Genomic DNA, 23,700 nt, shown 5'->3' with positions numbered 1-23,700 from the left:
GGTGACTAGTCCGAAGTCACCTTGCGAGAAAGCAAAGGAACCAGGGTTTGAACTTACGTTTTCCACAGCCCGTTTTTCTCGCCCGGTGATCCTCGCGAAAGCGGCTGGAGGGAGAGAACTGGCGGCTCCAACTCCGCAAACCAGCCAGAACCAGCCAGAACCAGCTAGAGCCAGTCGTTAACTGCCCAAGCCAGCTGGAAACAGCCGGATCTGACCAATCGCTTTGTTTCCTTCCAAATCTCACGAGATCTTGTGATCTCGAGGGGAGTCGCCCAGTGAGTCCAGAGGGGAGCTGTTTTAACTGGCTGGGAGGCAGTGGGGGGAAGGGGGACAAGGGAAGGCGTGGTGTCTGTGGCCCCGCCCACCGGACTGCAGCTGTTGGGCTAAGAATGGGAGTGGGGCGGCCATAGGGGCTTGGGGTGGGTATGTGGTGGTACAGGTGCTATAGGGATAATAGGGGGGCTCTGTTGCAGGAGTGGAGCAAGGCCTGGAACTCCGTACCCCCAGCGCACCCCACCCCTGACCCCCAAGGCCGGTTCTAAGGGGGCTGCCGGTGGCCCTTTTCCCTCTGTTGGGGCACCTGAGCAAGGCTCCTCGCCCCACTCCCACCTCCCTCGACTGGGAAAAGTGTTGCCCTTGGCCAGTCCACTGCCCCCTACTCACTGGACTTTACCATTGATGTAACCCCTGGGGCAGAGGAGGCCCCCGTCGGGGATCGCTTAGATTGTGCCTCTCTCCAGAGCGCGCTTCCCTGATCTTCCCCTTGGATTTGGTTTCCCAGAGCTTTTGCAGAATCCAGATTCCTGCGTTTGCTCTGCTCAGCTCCCCCAGCCCTTCAGCTGACTTCAGCTTCCTCACTCGTCCTAAAGGCAGGGTATGCCTTCTCTTTACCGACAAATACCTTTTGATAAAGTCACAGCTGCACCAGAAAACTGAAGATGTGGACAAGACCGTTCTGGGCAGGGAGCAGGTGAAGGATACTGAGGAGAGTTGGAGGCACCACCCCAGGGCCGCTGCTCTGCTCTGAACCCCGGGGGTTTTGTGTCTGGGACCACCAAGGGCCACTGGGGACCTGGAATCCCTCATGTTTGCAAGGCCTGTGTCAGGTTTTGGTGCCAGTTTCCTGCCAGCTCCTTTAGGGGTGAAAAGTTAGGCTTCTGGAGAGTTGGCAAGACCCAGATGGGTGACGATCTTTTCCTGGTAAAGAGAGAGGGGGTCGTTTAGAGCAAAGCAGAGCCCCTCACCAGGGCTGAGAAGGACTCAGCCTCCTCATACTGGGAGGTAGGTTGTCTGCAAGGGAGGGAAATGAGTGGGTCTAGCTTTGGGACCTTGTCATGCAGGTGACCCTAAATCTTCTACCACAGGCCATGGGAAGTTCACGGTGGCTGAGAGTGACAGGCGGGGTGGCAAGGCTCGCTATTTTTTGTGGATCTTTCCTGTCATTCCCCCAGGTACCCCCATTCCTGTGAACTAACAGAGCTTAAGGTTGCCAGCTCCACAGATAGATAAGTACATAAATACATACCAGTGAGGTCATTGTGTTGATCCCTAGCAGACCTGGGATTGTCACCTAGAACAGAACTGATTAAAAAACTCAAATTTTCCGCCTTGGAACTAGAGACTCTCAGCCTGCCTCTCCCACCTCTCTTCTGGACTCACTGGACAAAGATTTGTCCTTGAGTAGCTGCTGATGCTCAACACGAAAGGAGACAGACACACAAAGTCTCTGGCTCATAAGATTTTGGGTGAAAACAAAAAAAACAAAACACAGTAAGACCTTTGTTTTAAAGTGGCAAGTTGTAACTAATTTTCTTAGGGAAACAAACAGGGCTGGCATGGTAAGTTACAGAGGCAGCTGACTGCTAACTTTTGCTCAGGATCCCTTGTCTGAGGCCAAAGCAGGCAACAGCCGCAGGAGCTTGAGAGGATCCTGTCCTGGGTGTGAGGACTGACTGCACAAATCCTCATAGACTGCTTGGCCAATTTGAAAGCACAAAGAAAGAGATTAGGGCAGAAGGGAAGGTAATGACAGTGACAGAGCACTGGCTGCATCTGCAGGTAGGGTGAGACATGAAAAAGGGAGCCCTTTCGTCCATCTGAATAGTTCTTAACTGTCGGTGTTTTCATGATCTGATCGCCCTTTTAATGATCACTGTGAGTGGTACACTAAAAGGATGATGTCCTTGATATTTGAAAGCAAAATGTAGGTCACACAAGTGATTATGTAATGCAGTGCTAGTCATGTACAATTAAATGTGAGTATAGCATTCATTCATTCATTGCTTCAAGTAATGCTTACAGATGTCTACCAAATTCCTGGGTGTAAGTCTGCGGAGAGGAAGTCCCAGTGCCAAAATACCTCTAAAAACCGAAATCAGTCAAAGGGAGAAATAAAGTTTGACAGCTGTTTATTGCTTACAAACTGCAGTCCAGGGCCGTCTCTCTCCCCTGCTCCGGAAGGAAGCAAGCAAGCAGCCCCTCCCCTTAACCTCTCAGGTTCAGACACGCCCTCGGTTGCCCCGGTAATTACCCATTGACATGGAGACGAACTCTCCACTCCTGAGGATATGCAAATACACTAAAGCCAGGCGAGATAATCTGGAAATGTTACGATTTTACCCACCCTGGGGCTGCCTTGGATGTGGAGGAGGGAGTGAAAAGGTATTCATGGGCTCCACCCTCCTGGGGTATATGTACTTCATATTTGTGAACATCTTGGAGAAGCAGGTCAAGACGTCCAGAAGATGGTCATTGAAATGATAGCACCGATTATGATGTAATATTTTTCTGCGCTTTTTGAACTTTTTCTACCATAATTTTTTCCCTCTCATCCCTCTCTGCATTTCTCCCCCCTCCCCGACTCTGTGTCCTGGGCTCAGTGTCTGGGGCATTGAGACAAACTGTCACCATCTCCTGCCCTGGAAGCAGCAGCCGCACTGGGACTTTTCACCCTGACTCCTGGTGCCGACTGTGGCCAGGAGCTGCCCCCACGCTCCAGACTGTGCTGGAGTTCTCTAACCCCAAGCTTCCTGCTCCAGCCTGAGGCTCCAGGCCTGGCAACACAGCCTCTGGGATGTCTCTGGACTCCAGCCTAAGGACAGGGCTAATTATCTCGGATTGTCCTGGGACAGCCAGAGCATTCATATACAGTGCCCCAAGCCCACTGGGAACTGAGGCCAGAGGCTGCCAGGAGCGCTCAGTGTCTGGGAACTTCACCCCAGCCGGGTGGTCAGAGTGGGGTTTCTGCTCTCCTTCCTGCTCATCACCCCAGGGGTATAGGTGTTTCAGGACTGGGACCCCATATGTGGGTAAAATTGCAGTAGTTCCAGAATCCCTCACCTGGCTTTAGTGCGTTTGCATATCAATAGGTGTTTCCAAGGAGTGGAGAGCATTAGTCCATCTTCATATCAATAGATAATTACAAGGGCATGAGAGGGTTTATCTGGACTGGAGAGGTTAAGTGGAGCTCTCTGCTGCTGCAGCCTGGTCAAGAGAGAGATGGGATGACTGTTTGTAAGAAACAGGTTTCTTAAACTTTATTTCTCCCTTTGACTGATTTCAGTTTCAGAGGTGTTTTGCCCCAGGATTTTCCCCTGGAGTTACACCATATATTCCTGTTGGTCTTTATAATACTGTGGGAAAGAGAAGCAGTCTCCCAGGGGATGTGGTTTTGCAAAAATGAAAGTAAAAGCTCCTTCCTTCCTCTGTGTGGTGGCCTTGGGATGCAACTAGGTCTCCCTCTTCAGTGGCACGATGGGGAGAAGGACAAGGGCTTCTCGGTGTGCTGGCCAATTCAGAGGCCACCTGCCCCAGACCCATCCCTCTGCACCCAGCGAGGGTTCCGGTACTCCTGTGCTCAGGGACACAGGCCTCCCTCTGACTTACCTTCTCCACTGGGGTCTGAGCAAGGTGACCCAGGTAAGCCAGATACTAATTCACTATTGCTGTGTAACAGATTTCTACAAATATAGTGATTTAAAACCACCCAATTATTACCTGAGTTTCCCCAGAAAAGCTTAGCTGGGGCTCCTGCTCAGTGCCTTTCCGAGCTTGAATCAGTATTGGTGACTGCGTTCCATTCCAGAGGCTCAAGAGGACGAGTCTTTTTCCAAGTTCCTTGGCAGAATTCATTCCTTGCTGCTGTATGACTGAAACTTCAGCTTTTTTTGGATCTTTGGCTGTCTAAGTCTAGGGAGAGGAAATCTTGGGGCAAAATACCTCTAAAAACTGAAATCAGTAAAAGGGAGAAATAAAGTTTAAAACCTGTTTATTACTTACAAACTGCAGTCCAGGCTGTCTTTCTCCTCTGCTCCAGAAGAAGCAAAACCAGCCTTACCCCTCACCTCTCAGGTACAGATAAGCCCTCTGTTGCCCAAGTAATTACCCACTGATATGGAGATGGACTTCTCTCCACCCCTGAGGAATGATGCAAATGCACTAAAGCCATGCTTCTTTCCACCTCTGAAAGCCTATTGATATGCAGATGTACTAAAGCCAGGCGAGATATTCTGGAAATGCTACGATTTTACCCACAGGCTGTCATGCTCCTAGTTCCTAGAGGTTGCCCCCAGCTCCCTACCACATGGCTCTCTCCATAAGTCATTGACAGCACCACTCTTTGCTTCTTCCTGATCAGCAGGTGAGAACCCCTTTCTCCAGTTTGCTAAGGGTGAGTTTTAGATCACATAATGTGATCACAGGAGTGATACCTGGTCTCTTTGTCATTTTACATAACCTATTCAAGGGAGAGACATCCTGTCACCTTTGCTATATTTATTAGAAGCAAATCACAGGTTCTTCCCAAATTCCAGGGCAAGAGATTATACAAGGGCCACCCTAGGGTACATCCTCCACAGTCCACAAAAAAGGACACTTTCAATCCATTTTAAATTTCAAATCCATTTTTAACGTTCTTATGTAAAAACTCTGCAAATTTAGCTGAGGGAACAGCAAGAAATAGGAGATTTTGGTCCTACTCTTTGTGTCCGTCCTCTCATACCACTTAGTTCATGGTCATCTGAACCAGGGGAGTATTTATGTGCCAGAGCACTGTTCTGCCCCAAACCAGCCTTCCCCTCAAATCTCTGACATGAAACCTTCATGCATTTTTTAGCAATGGCTTCACTACAAAATGGGTCCTCTGTCCCTTCAACTGCAGTTGACCCTCCTTGTGGGAGATCCTGGCTTGCATTTGGATGGTTTTGTGGCTATTTGGAGACAGAATCAGCAGGACTTGCCTTTGGAGAGGATTCAAGTCATGAGGGTACAAGGTCAGGGGTACCACCTAGAACTTCATTTGAACCCCCTGAGATCGGGAAAAATAAAAAGAGGAGCAAATATGGTAAAATATCTTTTTGGCCATGTTAGATTTGTAATGTCTGTACTGTTGAATGAAGAAAAGCAAGTATAGAATAGCAAGTACAACATAATGTTCTTCACATAAAACCATAAGTAAATGTAATATTTTTTTTTTTTTCTGTTCAGTAATTATTTACCAATGCTGTCCAGGGCCTTTGTAGCCATCCGGTCGGGCTAGGCAGAGAGAATACAGAATGCAGCACTGACATCTGGGTCCGACAACCACGCCTGCCTTCTACTTGCAGACGCTCACCGGGATGCATAATGATGTGTCAGGAAAATGTGCACTGAAAGGATGACTCCAGCAAGAATTTTTTTTTAAGTTTACTAAAGTATTTTAATGGGTAGATACATACACTGGGTTACAGTGTATTCAAAATATCATTTCAGTATGTAACCAATATAAAAAGAACATTAGTGAGATATCTTACCTTCTTATTTTGGTTCTGAGTCTTCCAAATCTGATGTGTTTTCACAGCCCATCACAACTTAGATGCTAAATTTTAATGAGAAATGCTTGTCTAAAATATATAAAAAACTCCTATACCTCAAAACCCAAAAAGCAAATAACCTGATTAAAAAATGGTTGGAGGATATGAAGAGACAATTCTCCAAAGAAGAAATTTAGATGGCCAACAGACACATGAAAAGATGCTCCACATCACTAATCATCAGGGAAATGCAAATTAAAACCACAATGAGATATCACCTCACACCAGTAAGGATGGCCAGCATCGAAAAGACTAGGAACAACAAGTGCTGGCAAGGTTGTGGAGAAAGGGGAACCCTCCTACACTGCTGGTGGGAATGTAAGCTAGTTCAACCATTGTGGAAAGTAGTATGGAGGTTCCTCAAAAAACTAAAAATAGAAATACCATTTGACCCGGGAATCCCACCCTTGGAATTTACCCAAAGAATACAACTTCTCAGATTCAAAAAGACATATGCACCCCTATGTTTATCACAGCACTATTTACAATAGCCAAGAAATGGAAGCAACCTAAGTGTCCATCAGTAGATGAATGGATAAAGAAGAGGTGGTACATATACACAATGGGATATTATTCAGCCATAAGAAGAAAACAAATCCTACCATTTGCAACAACATGGATGGAGCTAGAGGGTATTATGCTCAGTGAAATAAGCCAGGCAGAGAAAGACAAATACCAAATGATTTCCCCCATTTGTGGAGTATAACAATGAAGCAAAACTGAAGGAACAAAATAGCAGCAGACTCAGAGACTCCAAGAAGGGACTAGCGGTTACCAAAGGGGAGTGCTGTGTCGGGGTGTGGGGAGGGAGAGAGAAAGGGATTGAGGGGTACTATGTTTAGTACACATGGTGTGGGGGGATCATGGGGAGAACAGTGTAGCACAGAGTAGGCAAATAGTGAATCTGTGGCATCTTGCTGCACTGATGGACAGTGACTGCATTGGGGTAGGGTGGGGACTTGATAATATGGGTAAATGTAGTAACCACATTGTTTTTACATGTGGAACCTTCATAAGAGTGTATATCAATTGTACCTTAATAAAAAGAGATATATAAAAAAAATAATAAAATAGATCTTGGCACATACACAGAAACTACTGTCAGATTAACAAAAAGTGCTTCCTGAGAGCTCAGTGTATGCAGTTGAAATGGACAAAGTATATTGCTGATTTAGGTAACTGAATCTTGAAAATGTAGGAAACCTGTAATTCTGCAAATTAATTATGTTAATAGAAATCATTGTACGTTTGTAATTTTTAATTAAGCAGGTCATTGCAAATGTGGCAAATGAATAAATAAGGCACTAAAAAAAAAGAAATGCTTGGTCTGTATTTATTTTTTAAGTTTAATTTTATTTTTGGAGGATATTGTTGCTGTCTGTGGAGCCTCTCAATCTGACTTTTGATCTTTCCTGCAAATTACCTTCTTTTTTAAAAAAATTGAAGTTTAGTCGACATACAATATTATATTGGTTTCAGGTATACAATGTAATGATTCAACAATTTTATTTATATATATATACATATATATATATATATATATATACTGCTAAATTGGTCTGTCTTTAGATAAATTTATAAAATTTACAGTTGAAAAAGTAGATTCATTCACATACCCAAGTTGTTCCAAACAATATAATAGCTGAACTATTGTATTTTAAATTTAAATGTAGAGTATATTAAATAAAAATTCAGCTCCTCATATATATTTAGATATATATTAAATATATATTAGCTGTATTAGGTAGTAGATATATTAAATATATATTAGAGATACACTAGATCCCTTTCAAGTGCTTAATAAGCACGTGTGGCTGGCAGCTCCGGTACTGGGCAGTGAGGTCCTGAGCAGCCACTCCACGCAGCCCGGCAGGTAGAAGCCGAGGCTGAGTCAGCCGTGACCCTCGTTCCCGGGGAGGGGGAGGGGATGCTGCAGTCGGTAGGACTGTGGCCGGGACAACAAGGTGAGCACTCTGCTTACCTCTCTGGTGGCAGCAGCCACGATCAGGGACACAGCAGGGAGCTTTTACGTGGGCACCCGGGTCCCTCCCAGAGCCCAGGGGCTCACGAAGGTCTGCACTGAGCAGAGGTGCGGGCTCTGCCAGGCCGCCAGTGGGATGAGGGTTAGGGCTCCTTAGTGGGCTAAACTGCTCCTAACTGGGGTCCCAAAGACGCTAACAGATGAGGGACTGACTCACTATGTGCATATGTATCATGAACGCTTGCTCAGGCAGGTGTAGACCTTCTGAATGAACAGGGCTTACCCTTCTGGAGTCCTGGGGCCTCAGCCCTTCTCCCTGGAATAGCATCTGCTCAGCAGCTCTGTCTCCCTGGGGGCCCTGCCGCAGGTCTATTTCTAATCATATCTCTCAGGCCCAGCATCCTGGAAGGTCCCTTACTCATGGGGCTGGAGCCAGAGAGAGCAGCGAAGCTGGTCAAGGCTTGGGTAACAGGTCTACATGAACCCCACCCTGACACAGGGCAGCCTGGCGGGATCCACAGCCCCAGGGGCTGCCTCAGCCGCCATGGCAGGTCACGGTGACAGGCCGCCTCTGCTCCTCACACTCCCTCATCACTGCGCAGGTGAGACACCCTGGTACTGATTCATGGGTGACCCCTTCTTTTATTCTGGCTCACCTGAGGCCTTGGTCCTGACTTACTAACCAGTCTTTGTTTTCGTTTTCAGGCTCGTGGGCTCCATGTGCCCTGACTCAATGTCCCCCTGCATCTAGGGTGAGGGGGTTATAACACTGGGGGTATGATGAGGCGTTTTGGCACCAGTAAGGCCTGGGCACAGCCTTCAAACGGATTGGTGCTGTCAGTTCCTAGCCTTCTGGGATCTCAGACTCTTCCCCTGGTTCCAGGTCCAGCAGCCTGGCCTTCCTGACCACCACAGGCTCCAGCCTGAGGGCCAGACAGATGGCCGCTGTGGGTCATACTTGGGCAGCGGCACTTCCCACAGCGCTCCAAGCCCACTGCGGAAGTGACAGCAAACCCTGTGCAAGCTCATGAGATTCCCACTTGCTCTCGGCCCTGCTGCCCTGTGTGCGGGCACAGCTATGTCCCCGTGCGGCTTCTCTCAGAATTCTTCCTCCGAGTCATCATGAGGGCTGTGAGGAATCCTCTCCAGGTCGGTGGGCTCTAGGAAAACACGCTCATCACTGCTGGTGGGAGGGCTCCGACTGTGGATGCCAGCCCACACAGCAAGGCAGGAGCAGGGGACCCCGAGAGTCCGGCCCGGTGCGGTCCAGGTACGCCCAGCATGAGATGACAGCAAAATGCCTCCTATACCCCGGTCCAGACTGGCCTCGATTTGGTACACCACAAGTGACACCACGTATTCACCTTTGCTTCCACCACAGTCTGCTCGGGATGGCCCTTTACCGAGGTCACTCTTCAGCAAGCCTGTGGTGACGGAGGAAAATGCCAAAGAGTTTGTGGAGGGGATGGTAGGGAAAGGAAAACCTAGGAGACCTTCTCTTTGGGGTCTTGTTCCTTTGACACCACACTCAGGCAGTACTTCCTGGGGCTTGAGTTGGGGGAGAACTGGAGTCATAGACCCTGGGCTCTGCACAGATGTGCTTTCCCTCAGAGACCAACCCACTTTGCACATTCATTGTCCTCTCCATCTCACTGAAATCTTTCCTGACTGGTTCCTTTGTCCCATAGGTGCAAAGAGAGCAGGTGGGCTTGTCTGGTGTGCCAGCCTGCTCCCAGCTGGGGTGGATGCAAGAATGAGGAAGTCAACGCATCCCTGTGTGTCATCTGTTGCGGAACTTCTGGATGGACCTGGGTCTTTGCTGGCAGAGTCCTGGGTCCTCAGTTCCTTTCCCTTCAGTAGTTTCCCACAGTCCAACTTGGTCGTCTGCAGTGCATGCCTCACGCTTCTCGTTTCTTCCTCTCGGAGCAGCGGCTGCTTCACCAGGATCAGCGGGAGAGGCCTCGATCCCCCTCCATCCCCTTTCCCTCCATCCCCTCCACAAACTCTTCTCTGTGAGGGGGCATCTCACCCACATCATTTGTCCTTCTTACCTGTCTGCCTTCTCCCCAGTTGCTAAGACAAAATTTCTGAGGTTCTGGGAATCTCCTCATTCTTTCCATGTCTCTCCTTCTCAAGGTTCATATGCAAAATTTTGAGACTCCAAAATGTTTTCTCCTTGTTGCGTTTCTCTCCTGCATGTCTGATTCCAGGGCTGGATGCACTTCCATTCCTCAGCCCTAAACGGGGGTCTTCCTCCCAAACAATGATGCACTGCCAGGGCTTCCTGGGGCACACTGGCAGTCCGGAGTGGGGAGCCTTTTGGCCAGCAGGTGTGGAAGGTGACATACTCCCTTCTAGACTTCTAGATGGAGCCCCAGGAACTGAACCAGGGAGCACAGGGTCCGTCAGAAGGAAAAGTGAGTGAGGAGAAAGCACATTCAGATTTAGAAAGGGTGCACGGGAAGCGGAGCGGTGATTTCTGGCTCTCCACTGCGTCAGGCTCTCCCTTCTCAGCCACCAGGGGGCACCGAGTATCTGGATTTGGGGACAGCAGTGACTCCAAGGCGCGCGGCTGGAGTTTCTCTCGGTTTGTGGGAGGTACCAAGAGCTTCTTTCTCCCCAGTCCCATCAAAGGGGAAAACTCACAGATCATCTCCCGATTTAGTCTCTTCTCTGTATAGGACAGTACATACCCAATCCCAGGCCACTGCAGAGGCTGGGGACAGAGATGTGAGAGCACCCCCGCTAAGCAGAGGTCACAAAGGGATGCCACATCCCAGCCCTTGGAGATTTTCTCAGCTTGCCAGAAGCCTCTCACACTTGTCATTCAGAGCAGGGATGGGTAAGTCCTCGGCTCTTTCTGCAGCCAGATTGTGTTTTCCAGGAAGAGATGAAGTGGGAAGCGAGTGGCTACCCCTTCCCTCCTCTGTGCCATGGGTGAGTGACTCCAGCAAGGAAGACAGTGAATGCAGAGCCCTGGGTATGGTGTTCACTGGGGACACACAGAAGGAAACCATTAAAACCTATTCCTGCTTGGGGTCCTCCCCTCGGACCTGGCTGGGAAAACATTTTCTGACACATCGGAGTGTGGCCGAAAGAGTAGGGGCTCAGCTTCCCTGCCTGAGCTCTGTCCTCGACTTACCAACAAATAGGCACTGTTTGAGTGGGTTGAGGGGGTACATTTCTGTGTTCTCAGAAAGGTCCAGCCTTGTGAAGTGGGAGGGTATGACGATTCAGGCAGAGAAGCAGCCTGGGCTACGGATCTGACATGGAGGGAAAAGGCCAGTGAAGTGACAGAAAGAAATCCAGGGGTGCTGGGGGATCATCGGCTGGGGAATGAGAGCAGGAAACGAGAGGAGAGTCGTGGGCAGAAGACAGGTCACATGACAGAAAGCCAGGCAAAGAGGCTGTGTATTTTTCTTAAAGAAGGAGAATTGATTCAATAACTTTTGCATGAGTTTTATAGTCTGTCCTGCTTAGAGTCTTTACCTCAAGCCCAATCTTTTCTGGAAAAACACTAGGTCAAGCAACTGTCTGTAGATGGAAGAGACTTTGCCCCAGGAGGGCATGTGGCTTTGAGGTGAGGTTGTCTCAGTGTGCAAAACGACAGGATCCCGGGTCCCCGTGGCACCAAAACACGCCCCGAGGAGCGGACAAACCCGGCCCTCCCCCACGTCCTCAAACGCTGGGCTCCCCTCCTGCTTTCCAGGAGGAGGTTCTCAATCCCACAGAGAGTCCTCTTCTTCAGGCACTACTGTTTCTTTCCACTCCTTGAGAAGCCTGTCTGTCTTCACTGAGCCTAATTTTTCTCATCCTGCCCTCCTGCTGAGGTTGGTTTTATTTAACATCTAGTGTTTCCTCAGCCCTGAGCCCAGAGCTGCCTTGCAAGCAGTAACCCATGCCCAGGCGGTGATGGGACATGCGCAGTAGTCCTGAGGTGACCCTCTGGGCCACCGGTGTGGAGGGTGACATATTCCATCCTGAAGGGATCCCTGGACAAAGGGAGATGAGCTGAGAAGGCACTAGAAGGGGCCTGGTGCTGAGCTGGGTCTGGAGGGGGAAGCCGGGAGCGGGACACCGCAGGGGTTTCCAGCTACTGCTCAGTTGCCTCCCTGGAGCTTGCGATGCACCATCTGAGCCACCAGGGGGCAGCGAGGGCCTGGAGCCAGGGAAGGCACGCTGGGTTTATGCGGTCCTAAGTGAGACTTTAACAGCTGCTTCCCTCTGAGGTCCCTGATACCTCAAAGTAGTGGCACCCTAATAAATCATCTTCTAAGAGTGCTAATAAACAGATGGCCAACAGGGATATGAAAAGATGCTCCACATCGCTAATCATCAGGGAAATGCAAATTAAAACCACAATGAGATATCACCTCACACCAGTAAGGATGGCTAGTATTGAAAAGACAATCAACAACAAATGTTGGCGAGGTTGCTGAGAAAGGGGAACCCTCCTACACTGGTGGGAACGTAAGCTAGTTCAACCATTGTGGAAAGTAGTATGGAGGTTCCTCAAAAAACTAAAAATAGAAATACCATTTGACCCAGGAATCCCACTCCTTGGAATTTACCCAAAGAATACAACTTCTCAGATTCAAAAAGACAGATGCACCCCTATGTTTATCGCAGCACTTTTTACAATAACCAAGAAATGGAAGCAACCTAAGTGTCCATCAGTAGATGAATGGATAAAGAAGAGGTGGTACATATACACAGTGGAGTATTATTCAGCCATAAAAAGGAATCAAGTCCTGCCATTTGCAACAACATGGATGGACCTAGAGGGTATTTTGCTCAGTGAAATAAGCCAGATGGAGAAAGACAAATACCATGTGATTCAGTTATATGTGTAATCTAAAAACAAACAAAATGAACAGCAATAGACTCATAGACACTAAGAAGCAATTGGTGGTTACCATGGGAAAGGGGTTTGGGTAAGTGGGTGAAATAGGTGAAGGGGATAAAGAGGCACAAAATAAATTAATCACAGGGATGAAAGGACAGCATAGAGAACACCTGTAACATCTTTCTATGTTGACAGATAGTAAACATTCTAGCTGACGTGAGCATTTAATAATGTAGATAACTGTTGAATTACTAGGTTGTGTACTTAAAATGAATCTAATATTGTACATCAACTATACTTCAGTAAAATTATCAAAAAACTGTTGGAAATTGGTGGAAAAATTAATTTGGGGAAGAGGTAAGTGAATAGACCTCTGAACGGGGGAAAATAATCCTCATGATGATATTTGTGTCCCATGTGAGTACTCACCAAAGGATGACCTCAGAAGAGAATTTAAAAAATCAAGTGGATAGGATGACCCGTCCTGTGATTACTAGTTAGCATCTCTCCCAGCCACCCCTGCCTTCATCCAATGAGCAAGGTGGGAATGGTCGCAGAGATGCAGCAACGTGGACTTCCACAAAGGCCAGCCTGGCACAGCAGGGAGAACTGCTAACAGCCAGACCCCTCAGGAATGAAGCTTTGGGTCACTCCACCGAGTCAAGAGCCATGGGCAGCTGACATGCCTGCTTAAGGCAAAGGGAATACAAACCGGGGAGCAGAAGAGGGTGGTTATAAATGTCAGCACTGAGTACACGACCAGTTAAAGAAATGAGGACTGTAACTGTTGTGCTTCCTCTTTATTTTGATGTGAATATATTTGTGCATATACGTAAATATATTAAGCAAATAGCTTTGTTTTCCTTCTCTTATTCCCTTATACTGTAACTGGAAGTCACTGTCACTTCTCAGGGAGGGCTTGGGATCTATTTATGGTTCAAACCTTTGGGTGGCAAATAATCTCCAGAGATTTATTGGTACCTCAGCCATCCAGGTGCCAAATTCATGCAACTCACTGAGCCATATTACAATGCGGTGGCCAACATCTAACGGAATTGAAGAGAACACTGACATGTCTAAAATATCTAATTCAGGCCCAAAGAATGGGGTCACATCCACCATTCCATCCTCCCTCCCTCTGTTGCTCCCAGATGTTTGGAAAAATCTTGGTAAATAGATTTTCAACACAGAGCAATGCGTATAAGGTTCCCTGATTCTGTGTGTCCGTAAACGATCAGACTTCTACGTGGATCAAAGAAGGACAACTATACCCAAATGCATCTCCTTCTGTCAGAATGCACCCAGGGGATATAGACAGTATGTGATCCAGATCTGCTGGCTGGATTTGAGGACTTCTGAGCTCAGGTGGACCCAGAGAGGGCAATTTGGACTTGGAGTTTTATTTGGAGGCTTTTGAGAAAGGACTGCGTGAGGTTCATTTCTGAGGGAATCAGCCAGAGGCCTGAAGTTGAATCTATCCATCCTGAAGTCTCTTTCAGGAAAAGGAGACTTTTGGATGGGCAAGAAGCAGGGCACTGTGGGACCACATCTCTATTCATGGGGACAAACACCCAGCTGTGTGTCTTTGCGAGTGACACCGTTTGCATTTTCTGTAAGTGCTCACCAAGGGTACCACAGCAGCTGTGATGGCCCCACACTCAGGGAGGGTGGGTGACAGGAAGAAGGAAACAGGAACAAAGCCTTATTGCTCCTATCTTCCACCCACCATTCCTCTGGCAGGGTGTTTACCCAGCTGGGACTCAGCCAGGGTTGATGAGGGATTGGGACAAGCAGGAAACTGGGAGGGGGGATTGGCACAAAGTCTGCCCCTTCCCCGAAGAGTCAGGGAGGGAAGCGAGTCAAAGCTGGAGGAGTCCAGTCCTAGCTTCAGGATCCTCAGGAAGCCACAGCACCGTGTCCTGGTCACTGTCCTTTTCATGGGCCTCTGCACAAGGGTCCTGTGAAGGGGTCGCCCTAACTACAATACTCAGAGCCATCTCCTTCTGCTCTCGTCGGCTGTCAGCCCCCAGTCGGTGATGGCCCAGGAGCTCTCCCTCCCAGTGATACCTGGGCTGACAGTCCCCCTGACCTGCTCCATGAGTGCCGGACCTGTCACTCCTGGGAACGTTCCAGGAGAGTTCCTGAAGAAACCTGGTCAGTCTCCTCTGCAGCTCAGACGCCAGGCAGACAAACGCCTGGCATCTGTCTTCAGCCCCTTTAGAAGCTCCATCCTTGGGGACAGAGCTGCCTTCCTTCCCATTGCTGGGGCACAGTCTGAGGACAAGGCTGAGTACATCTGTACAGTCCAGTACAATGCACTGGCTTCACAGAGACAGATGCTAATGGGGAGATGAATCAGAAAAGCAAACGTGATCAGCCTGGAGTAGCAACATCGTGAGCAGAGAGAAAAATCTCCCCATCCTGAGAAAGAGCGGAAACCCACCAAACCCCAGTTCCGTTCACTCAGCCAGTGGCTGGCCTAAGCACGGTGCTCCCAGGACACTGTGGCTGCTGCCTCACTGTCAGCAGCCTTCAGTGTGACAGGGAAGAGGTGTGAAGATGGTCTGCTTACAGTTCTTTTGGGTCAAAAGACTTTTGTTTTGGGCGATTATGGAAATCTTTAAAACAGATTTAATTAATTTGAATTTGAGCTCAAGATAGTACATGCACATCAACAGAAAAATTTCCAGTGGTACCAGTGGCAGCTGCTTCTGGTGCCCCAGTTGGGGAGCCCATCTCCCACCTCTGAACGATGCCCTGGCTAATTGCTCGCACAGGCAGCCTTCTCAAGAGATGTGTCTGTGGGCTGCTGAAGACTGGGGCTCCCTTGCAAAGCGGTGCCTGGAAGCTGCACACCACATACTGTAGCCAGTGGCTGACTGGTGCAGGGGGACACAGTCCTGCTGTCTCGGCTCAAAGGGGGACACACCCTGGGGTAAACCTTATGCTTCAGGGCTCCCTACAGGATCAGGCAGAGGCCAGGATTTGCCTTTGGACCTTCCCTACCCTGTCCCCCTCTCCCCCTTCCCAGTTTCTCTTGAGAACACTCCTCGGTATATCACAGAGGCCCCAGTTCCCCTCTCAAGCTTTGACTCCAGGGAACCCACATGAGATTTCACATAAAGCAGAGTGATGAGTAGGACCCCTGCCCTGGTCCCCCGTATCAAAGACCAGCACATGCAACATGTCTTGCACATTCTTCCAGAAACAGCCAGGCTCTTTCATTCTTTATAAGGCTGCAGAGTGTTCCACAGCAGTATTTTAACCAACTAGACCCTAAGATGATCACCAAGATTTGGACCTTACAGATAACACTAAAATGAATATCCTTATATACCCTTTTGGATTCATACGTGAATATGCCCACAGGATAAATTTCTAGCAGCAGCATTGCTGGTTCAGGGGAGCCGTGTGTTTGCAGTATCCATCTATTGTTGTCAGGTTCCCTCCACAGAGGCTGTACTAGTTTATAATGCCAGCAACAAATATTTGATCTTTTCAAACCTTAGATGAAAAATGTTATCTTGGCATAGCTTTACTTTGTATTTCTTTTACTATGCTTGAGATTGAGCATCTTCTCAAATGTTTCAGTGTTCTTTACATTTTAGGAGTTGATACGTTTTCTTAAACAACCAGGTAGTAAATATTTTAGGCTTTGTGGGCCAACAGTCAAACTTGACAGTAATTCAAATCCACAAAAACAAAATGATGACAACAGACAACAAAACCCGAGAGGACCAGTAAATGTAATTCCATGATTGTAAAAGACAGTATAAATGCATATTTCTTCTCTTTTCTTCTATTAACTGACTTAAAGCAATTGTTTAGAACTATATACATATTGTTTGGTGATGACTGCATGAAGAGAGAGCGGGGACAGAGCTGCACTGTAGTAAGCAAATGACACTTGACCGTAACTCCAAACTGAAGGGACAAATGAAAAGAACCAAAAAAAAAAAAAAAAAAAAAAGGTGACTCTAACAAAGTCAGTGGATACCTGCTCCCCTTTATTCTCTCAGCTTCTTTAAAAGACATTAAAATCATATAAAGTAGTGATTGAACCAATATCTTGTTGGGTGTGTAACATGTGTAGATGTGTGTAATATTGACAATAACGTTATCTTAAGAGGAAGATGGAAAAAATGAAGATGGTTTTTACCTTAAAAATAAAAATTATTTTACCAGAAAAAAATGGGTTTATTTGGGAATAGCAGAGAACTGCAATTTGGGACATGCAAGCTACAGCAAAACTGTAGGCAAGTCCAGAGAACAAAGGAGAGGAAGGCGCTTTTACAGTGGAAAGGGTGGACTTGGAAGAAGCTCTTACAAACAAAAAGTCCACTGGAGTAAACTTTGGGGGTGGTCCAAGTATGGTGACTTCTTATTGGCTGAGTTTGGCAGTATCTCATTGGCTGGACTGTTGCTAGGGGAGGAGAAACCCTTCCCCTTCATGCTCCCTGGTAAAGTACTAGCTAAAGCAATATGGAGTTGCAAGGTCTGTCTCTTTTCTTTGGTTTTGCAAGTGACTAGGAGTGGTAGGCTTGAGATCTTCCCCTGCTGACTCTGTTTTAGTGAGGTTTCCTTTATTTATTTCCATGATAGAATGAAGCAATATAGGAGCAACATTTCTATATCTCACTAGAACTGTTTGCATAAATCTGAAGTAGATACTAATATGTTAAGGCACATGTGGTAAGCTCATCAATTGCTCAGAAAATAACTGAAAAATACAGCAAAACAATCACTAGAAAGTTTAAATGATAACTAGAAAACATTTACTTAATGCAAAAGAAGGCAGTAAGGGAGTTTAGAAGATAGATCATAAAAAACATGAGATATATAGAAATCAAAAGTAAAATGGCAGATGTAAATTCAGCAATAGCAATAACAACATTAATATGAATGAATTAAGCAAACCAATTAAAAGGCAGAGATAGTCAAACTGGATCTCAAGCTACAATTCTATGAATGTACATATATCCTTATTAATCCATTTCTTCAACCCCGTGGTTAGTCATGGCTCCCGCCCCTTGTCCCTCCGTGCGGTACTGATCCTTACCTGGTTATCGCCAAATTATCCTTCAAGGTTCTGTTTAAAAAGCCCATTGTCAGAGAGGCCATCCATGACTTAAAGACGGAGTGAGATGTTTTTGCTGAAATAGTCTCATAGGATCCTATATTTCCCCTTTGGCAACATTCTTAAGGCATGTAAAATACCTTGTTTAATATCTTCTGTCACGGTTAGACTCCATTCTGAGGGTGATAGATGGTGCACAGGCCCAAATAAACTGGTAGTTTTGAATATTTACAGTCATGGTGATAACTTGTATTGGAAACTGCAGAATGTTCTGTTCTTGTTTAAACAGGACAAGTGCACATGCCTCACCAAGATCCCAGAGGGAGCAAGCATGGGGACAGAGCTGTCTTGGGTGACAGGAGGGACCACTTGCTCCCTGGGGACTTGAGGCAGCATCCTGCGGAGGAGACTTAGATGACAGGAGTCCCCACCAGGGGACTGTGACACTAGGAAGGGAAGAACTGCAGGGAGCCCAGCCCTGCTGCCAATGCCCAGAAACCAGAGTTCTGTATTATGGGGCAGCTGCCTTAGTTTGCTCAGGCTGTAGTGACACAGTACCACAGACCGGGGGGCTGGCAATAGAGATGTATGTCTCACAGTTCTGGAGGTTAACAGTCTGGGATGTTAACAGATGTTGGCAGGATTGTTTGCTTTGTGGGCTGTGAAAGATAACCTGTCCTGTGCCTCTTTTCTAACTTCCGGTGGTTTTCTGGCATTCCTTGGCTTGTAGATTCTGCCTCTCTCTTCACATGGCATTCTGCCTTGTGGGAGTCTGTCTCCAGATTTTCCCTTCTATAAGGATACCAGTCAACCTGGATTAGGGGTCTGCCCACTCCAGTACGATCTCATGACTAATTACATATGCAATGATCCTATATACAAATAAGATCCCATTGAAAGGTACTGGCAGCCAGGATTTCAACATGGGAATGGGGGGGCATAACTCAACCCACGACAGTGTCTCTGCCATCGCTGTTCCCTCCCTCCCCTTTGGGGGTGCTCCTCAGGTTGAAAGTGCACCAACAGCTCTAGGGATCAGCCGAGAAGGACCTCTGACTCTCCCCTAAACGACCCATCTCTGCACGTGGATGTCCAGGCTCCATCCATGTTCTCTTACCATCACCAGAGAGAGCAGATTTCAAACATGTGACAAGGGCGACCTCTACAGCCCCCAGTCAGGTCATAGGTGAGACGAGGCCTCATGACCGTCAGCGGGTGGGGTTCAGAGGCAGCTGCCTCCCTGACAGAGTCCAGAGGGACTCCTGCTGTCTTTGCCCCGGTGTTCTTTTCCCCCACTGCCACCAGTCCCAGCGTGAGGCCTGTCAGTCCTCCCCTGCCCAACTGAGACAAGGACTGTGGGTTTAGACAAAGTAGGGTGAGGGCCTCCGGAAAAACCAAAGCAGGATAATTACAGTCAGAACAATGTAACAATGTGCAAAGAAATCCCTACCAAAACTCCATGTTAAACATTAAGCAAAGTCAGTCACACTAATCCTTCAGGGTAAAGATACCAAATCAGGAATATAGGCAATTTTCAGAGGGACTGGTTAAAACAAAAAGGCAGCATTCAGGCTGGGACCAATAATAGCTAAACACCTCAGTTAAACCTAAAGATGTAAAGCCCTAGACAACGCCCAACCCCGGACTCTCTGGTCCCCTCGAGCTCTGTCCTCTCACTTTATCTCTAAATAAAAGCCTCTCCTTGCTCCCCTACCTTGAGTGTTTGCGAAGTCCATTTTTGCACTCCATGAACAAGAACCCCGGCATCACACCCAGGCCTCCAGGCTGCCCTCTGGGGACAGGTTAGAAGACATACACTGGCCGTCCAGGTGTGCGCTATCTGCAGAATGAGGTGCTTCCCCCCAGAACTAGGAGGTCACAAGCAGAGCCAACGGGGATGTGATGACACGCACCACAGAATCTGGGCAGGCATGAATGCTGCTCTAGCTCTGCTGGGACATCCTGTGATGTCTCTGTTGGGAAAACAAGACCACGTTCCTGGGTCTAAAGGCCTAGTGAGCAAGTCAATGGTCTTCTGTGACCTACCTGTGCAGAGAGAAATGCCTCTGTGGGCCTGTGAGCATCTGTGGGTCTGCCAATGCCAAATGTCCCCAACTCTATAGACTTTCTATTTTTCCATAACTTTCCTCCTTCCTCTAGTCTGTAGTGTCTTAGCTTTGAGTATAAGGACTGAGCATAGGAGGACGAGCAAACACTCGAATGCGCTTAGAATGTATCAAGCACCATCCAGAGCACCTCATATTTATTAAACTGTTTAATCACAAATATTCTGCAGACAAGCATCCTTATTATCCTCCCATTATACAAATGGGGAAGCTAAGGCATGTAGGGACGTGCAACTGGCTCAAGGTTAGAACTAGAAATCATCTAACCCAGCGGCAAACCAAGGTTTTCTGACAAAAGGGTCCCTGGTCTTCACCACCCATCTGTGGCCTCTCATTACCTACCTTTGGAAGGTAAGACTTGGCTTCTCCTTAATGTCCTAGAAAGTTCTCCTTCCTTTTTCATAAGCAAGTGTCTGACATTGTGACTTTGCAGTGCAACCCTGCCCAACAGAAATAAAATTAGAACCATGTAAGTAATTAAAATTTTCTAGTAGCCACATTTAAAAAATGAGAAAGGCAGGTGGAATGATGTATTTCATAAAATATTTCATTTAATTCAATTGGTTGAAAATATTCTAATTTCCATATGAATTAAATATAAAAATATTGATACCTTATTTTTATACTAAGTCTTTGATACCTGCTGGGTATTTCAGAATTACAGCACATCTCTACTGGGACCACATTTCATGTTCAACAGTTACATGTGGCTTTGGATACCATACGGAGCAGTTTAAATGGTTGAGGTTTCCTTGGAGTAACTATCCCAGCTCTATACATTCAAGCCACCGGGCTGCTTTGCTGGGGACACTGATGCCAACACTGAGAAGATCTGAGCACACTTCAGAGCAGACTCAGGGTGGACAGGCATCGGAAAAAAGAAGAGAGGGTCATGGTAGGAAGGGCCCAAGAGGCCTGGGATGATGGGAGAAGGAGGCGATGGAGCCTGGTGACGGGGCAGGACAGGGAGGGGGCTGAAAGGTCAGGCTGAGGTCAGCTGAAAACTTGACTCTCTTATCACTGTCTTGGTAACTTTGAGAAAATTACTTAATCTCTCAGTGTTACTTGGCTCATTTAGAAGATTGTAGACTAGGTTGTGCCTTAACCACAGCACTCCTGTGGAATTTTTATGCTGTCTCATTGACGTGGAGCATGAGTCTGGCCCATATATTGAAGGTTCAGAAGTAAGTCATTCTATTGAACAAGCAATAAAGTAAGATGAGATTCATCCTGGAAGCACCAGGGGGCACTGTGGCTCTTGGTTGGGGACCCTAAATCCAAGTCCTCTGGGCTGTGCTCAAGAACAAAGGGTGTGACTGACGCTTTCTTTGAAGACACTTTTACTGGGTAAAATCAACTCATATTCTTGAAACCCAAACCTGGCCCTTCTTCTAATCTCAGGAAATCACCAGCATGAGGCCCTTAGGCTCAGAACTCAGACAAGAGCTTAGACAGACTCTTAGAAGAATGAAGGATAGATTTGCATGCAATGCTCCTCCCTTCTTGAACGTTAAGAAGAGAGGGTACAATGGAGCTTGGGGATTCCAGTCCCAACTGGGAAACCTCAGGGCAGAGCTCTTAGAAGCCCTGCCTCACCATGGACTGGTTCCCTTCTACCTCCTGCCCCCGTTTTCTCTACAGGTCAGTGCATCCTAGGGTGCTCAGAGGTCCCTCCAAGCACACTACTGAGGAAAATCTGTCCAGAAAGAAGAGATATGTGACCAATTCACTGTGTCAGAAGATGGAATTCTGGCTCCTCAGACAGCATGACTGCTGTTCCTACAAGCTCCTGCTTCAAGCACTCCCAGCCCCACCCCAAGAATGAGCTCTTCTGCTCACTTGTACAGTGAACGTCGAGGGTGTTCTTCCAAACCCAGGGTGGAAGCCCAGGGCACAGCCTGAGGTGTGTGTGCATGTGCTGGGGGCAGTGGGTCAACGTTTCTCACTCGATGCCAGAGTTATGGGAAAACTGAGTACAGAGTTTAGACTTGGGGCCCAATTTTAAATCCAACATTAAACCCAGCTGTTTGCCCAGTGGGGATCCGCCCAACAGAGCCACCTAAGGAAATAGATTTGCATGAGGACACCCCCTTTCTGAAGATAAGAGAGGCTCTGAGGCCGCATCCCAGCTGTGAGCTCAGAGGCAGAGCCCTGGGGCATCTCCACCATGGCCATGACCTCCCTCCTGCTCCGCCTTCTCATCCTCTGCACAGGTGCTGTCCCCAAGGGCTCAGTACTCAAGGAAGCCAGGGGTCAGCTGGGTCAGCTCAGCACAGAGGCTACTGCGGGGTCACCGTCCCCGGCACTGAGCCCTGCGGCCTCAGCCTCACCTCTCCTTTCTTTCAGGCTCTGTGATCTCTTCGGAGCTGATTCAACCACTTGAGGTCTCTGTGGCCTTGGGTCAGACAGCCAGGATCTCCTGCCAAGGAGACAGCTTTGAAAGTGATTATGCTCACTGGTACCAGCAGAAGCCAGGCCAAGCCCCTGTGCTGCTCATCTATCAGGAAAGCAACCTGGCCTCAGGGATCCCTGACCGGTTCTCTGGCTCCAGCTCAGGGGACACAGCCACCCTGACCATCAGTGGGGCCCAGGCTGAGGACGAGGCTGACTACTACTGTCAGGTGTGGGACAGCAGTGATACTCAGCACACAGTGATACAGGCAGACGTGGAAGTGACATACAAACCCCTTCTGCATCTATGTCACATGCTCTTCCAGTCCCAGGAGGACGTAGACAGAACGAGGAGCAGGTGGCCCAGGGCCCCAGATCTGAGACCCCTCAGGCATCCCTCTTCTCCTAGCCCTCCATGCAGGCTGTATAGAGAGTGGAGTCAGGTTGGATATCGGGGGTTGGGGGGGCGGGCAGGACGAGGCTGTGCTGTTGTCAGAGCCATGTGAGTTGGGGAAAGAGGCTCTGTTTGGAAGGACAGATAGAGAGAGACATGCACCCAGTGGTAGTCGACCCTGGATCTCCATGTGGTGGAGACTGGGGTCTCTACCTGCCCAGCTGTTCTGGGTTAATCCCCCAAATCCCAGCTCATTTAACCTCCTGAAGCCCCAGGATCTCATGGCAGCCTGCAAGTCTGAGTGGAGCAAAGGACTGCAGTGGATGTGCTGGGGTCCATTCCACTTCCCTCAGGGCTGACCCCCTCATCCCCTACTGGGAGCCCCTGGCAGCTCGCTGAGCTGAGCCCAAAGCTGGGGCTGGCCTTGCAAAGGCTCCCTCCCCATGACTGTGCCCTCTCCGAGCGGGCTTCTGCCCAACAACTGTCTGGGGCTGAGATCCCAAGTCCCTTACTCACTCCAGGGTGACCTCGTGGGGCTCCCAGCTGAGTCCCCAATTGTTACCACATTGCAGGTTGGCCAAGTCTTGTCTCTCTGACAAAGGAGATAATATGAAATCACAAGGACATACTCAGTTAATTTGAAAAAGACAGAAAAAGGGAAAGAGGAATAATGAACAGATGGGACAAATAGAAAATACATTGATGACAATGGTATATTTCAACAGGACCATTCATACTATTCCCCGTTCATTGTAAATGGTCTAACTGCCACAAATAAAGGCAGAAATATCAGTTTGAATTTTACAACAAGACCTAGCTAAATGCTCCTACAAGGAATGCACTTTCAATTTTATAAACACAAGAGTCCAAGTTCAAATGAAGGATGAGTTTTCCACTCCCCAGTCTGCGCCCCAAAACTGCACAGAAAATCCACCGAGCACAGATGGTGACACACCTACAGACAAGCCCTCCCGTCCCATGTCCCTCCGCAGCCTCCCAGACCTGGTCCCAGTGCCAGAGCTGAAGGAAATGAGAT

At 48.0% G+C, this 23,700-nt stretch overlaps 1 protein-coding gene and 2 gene segments (V, D, J or C); all 3 read left to right on the top strand.

Moving 5' to 3' along the window:
* The window catches only part of LOC130680826 (immunoglobulin lambda variable 1-40-like), a 209,277-nt gene that overhangs the window by 140,637 nt on the left and 44,940 nt on the right, over nucleotides 1–23,700 (top strand).
* The window catches only part of LOC130680825 (immunoglobulin lambda-1 light chain-like), a 270,410-nt gene that overhangs the window by 205,182 nt on the left and 41,528 nt on the right, over nucleotides 1–23,700 (top strand). The gene's annotated exons all lie outside the window — the stretch shown is intronic.
* LOC130680828 (immunoglobulin lambda variable 3-19-like) lies at nucleotides 22,003–23,393 on the top strand. The segment is given in 2 exon segments: nucleotides 22,003–22,092; nucleotides 22,226–23,393. Coding segments are annotated over 2 exon segments (597 nt in total).

This window comes from Manis pentadactyla, chromosome 14 (assembly GCF_030020395.1).
Source record: "Manis pentadactyla isolate mManPen7 chromosome 14, mManPen7.hap1, whole genome shotgun sequence".
In the NCBI taxonomy this organism is placed as follows: domain Eukaryota; kingdom Metazoa; phylum Chordata; class Mammalia; order Pholidota; family Manidae; genus Manis; species Manis pentadactyla.
Note: the sequence above shows the minus strand (reverse complement) of the source record. Positions and strands in the feature narration are given on the sequence as shown.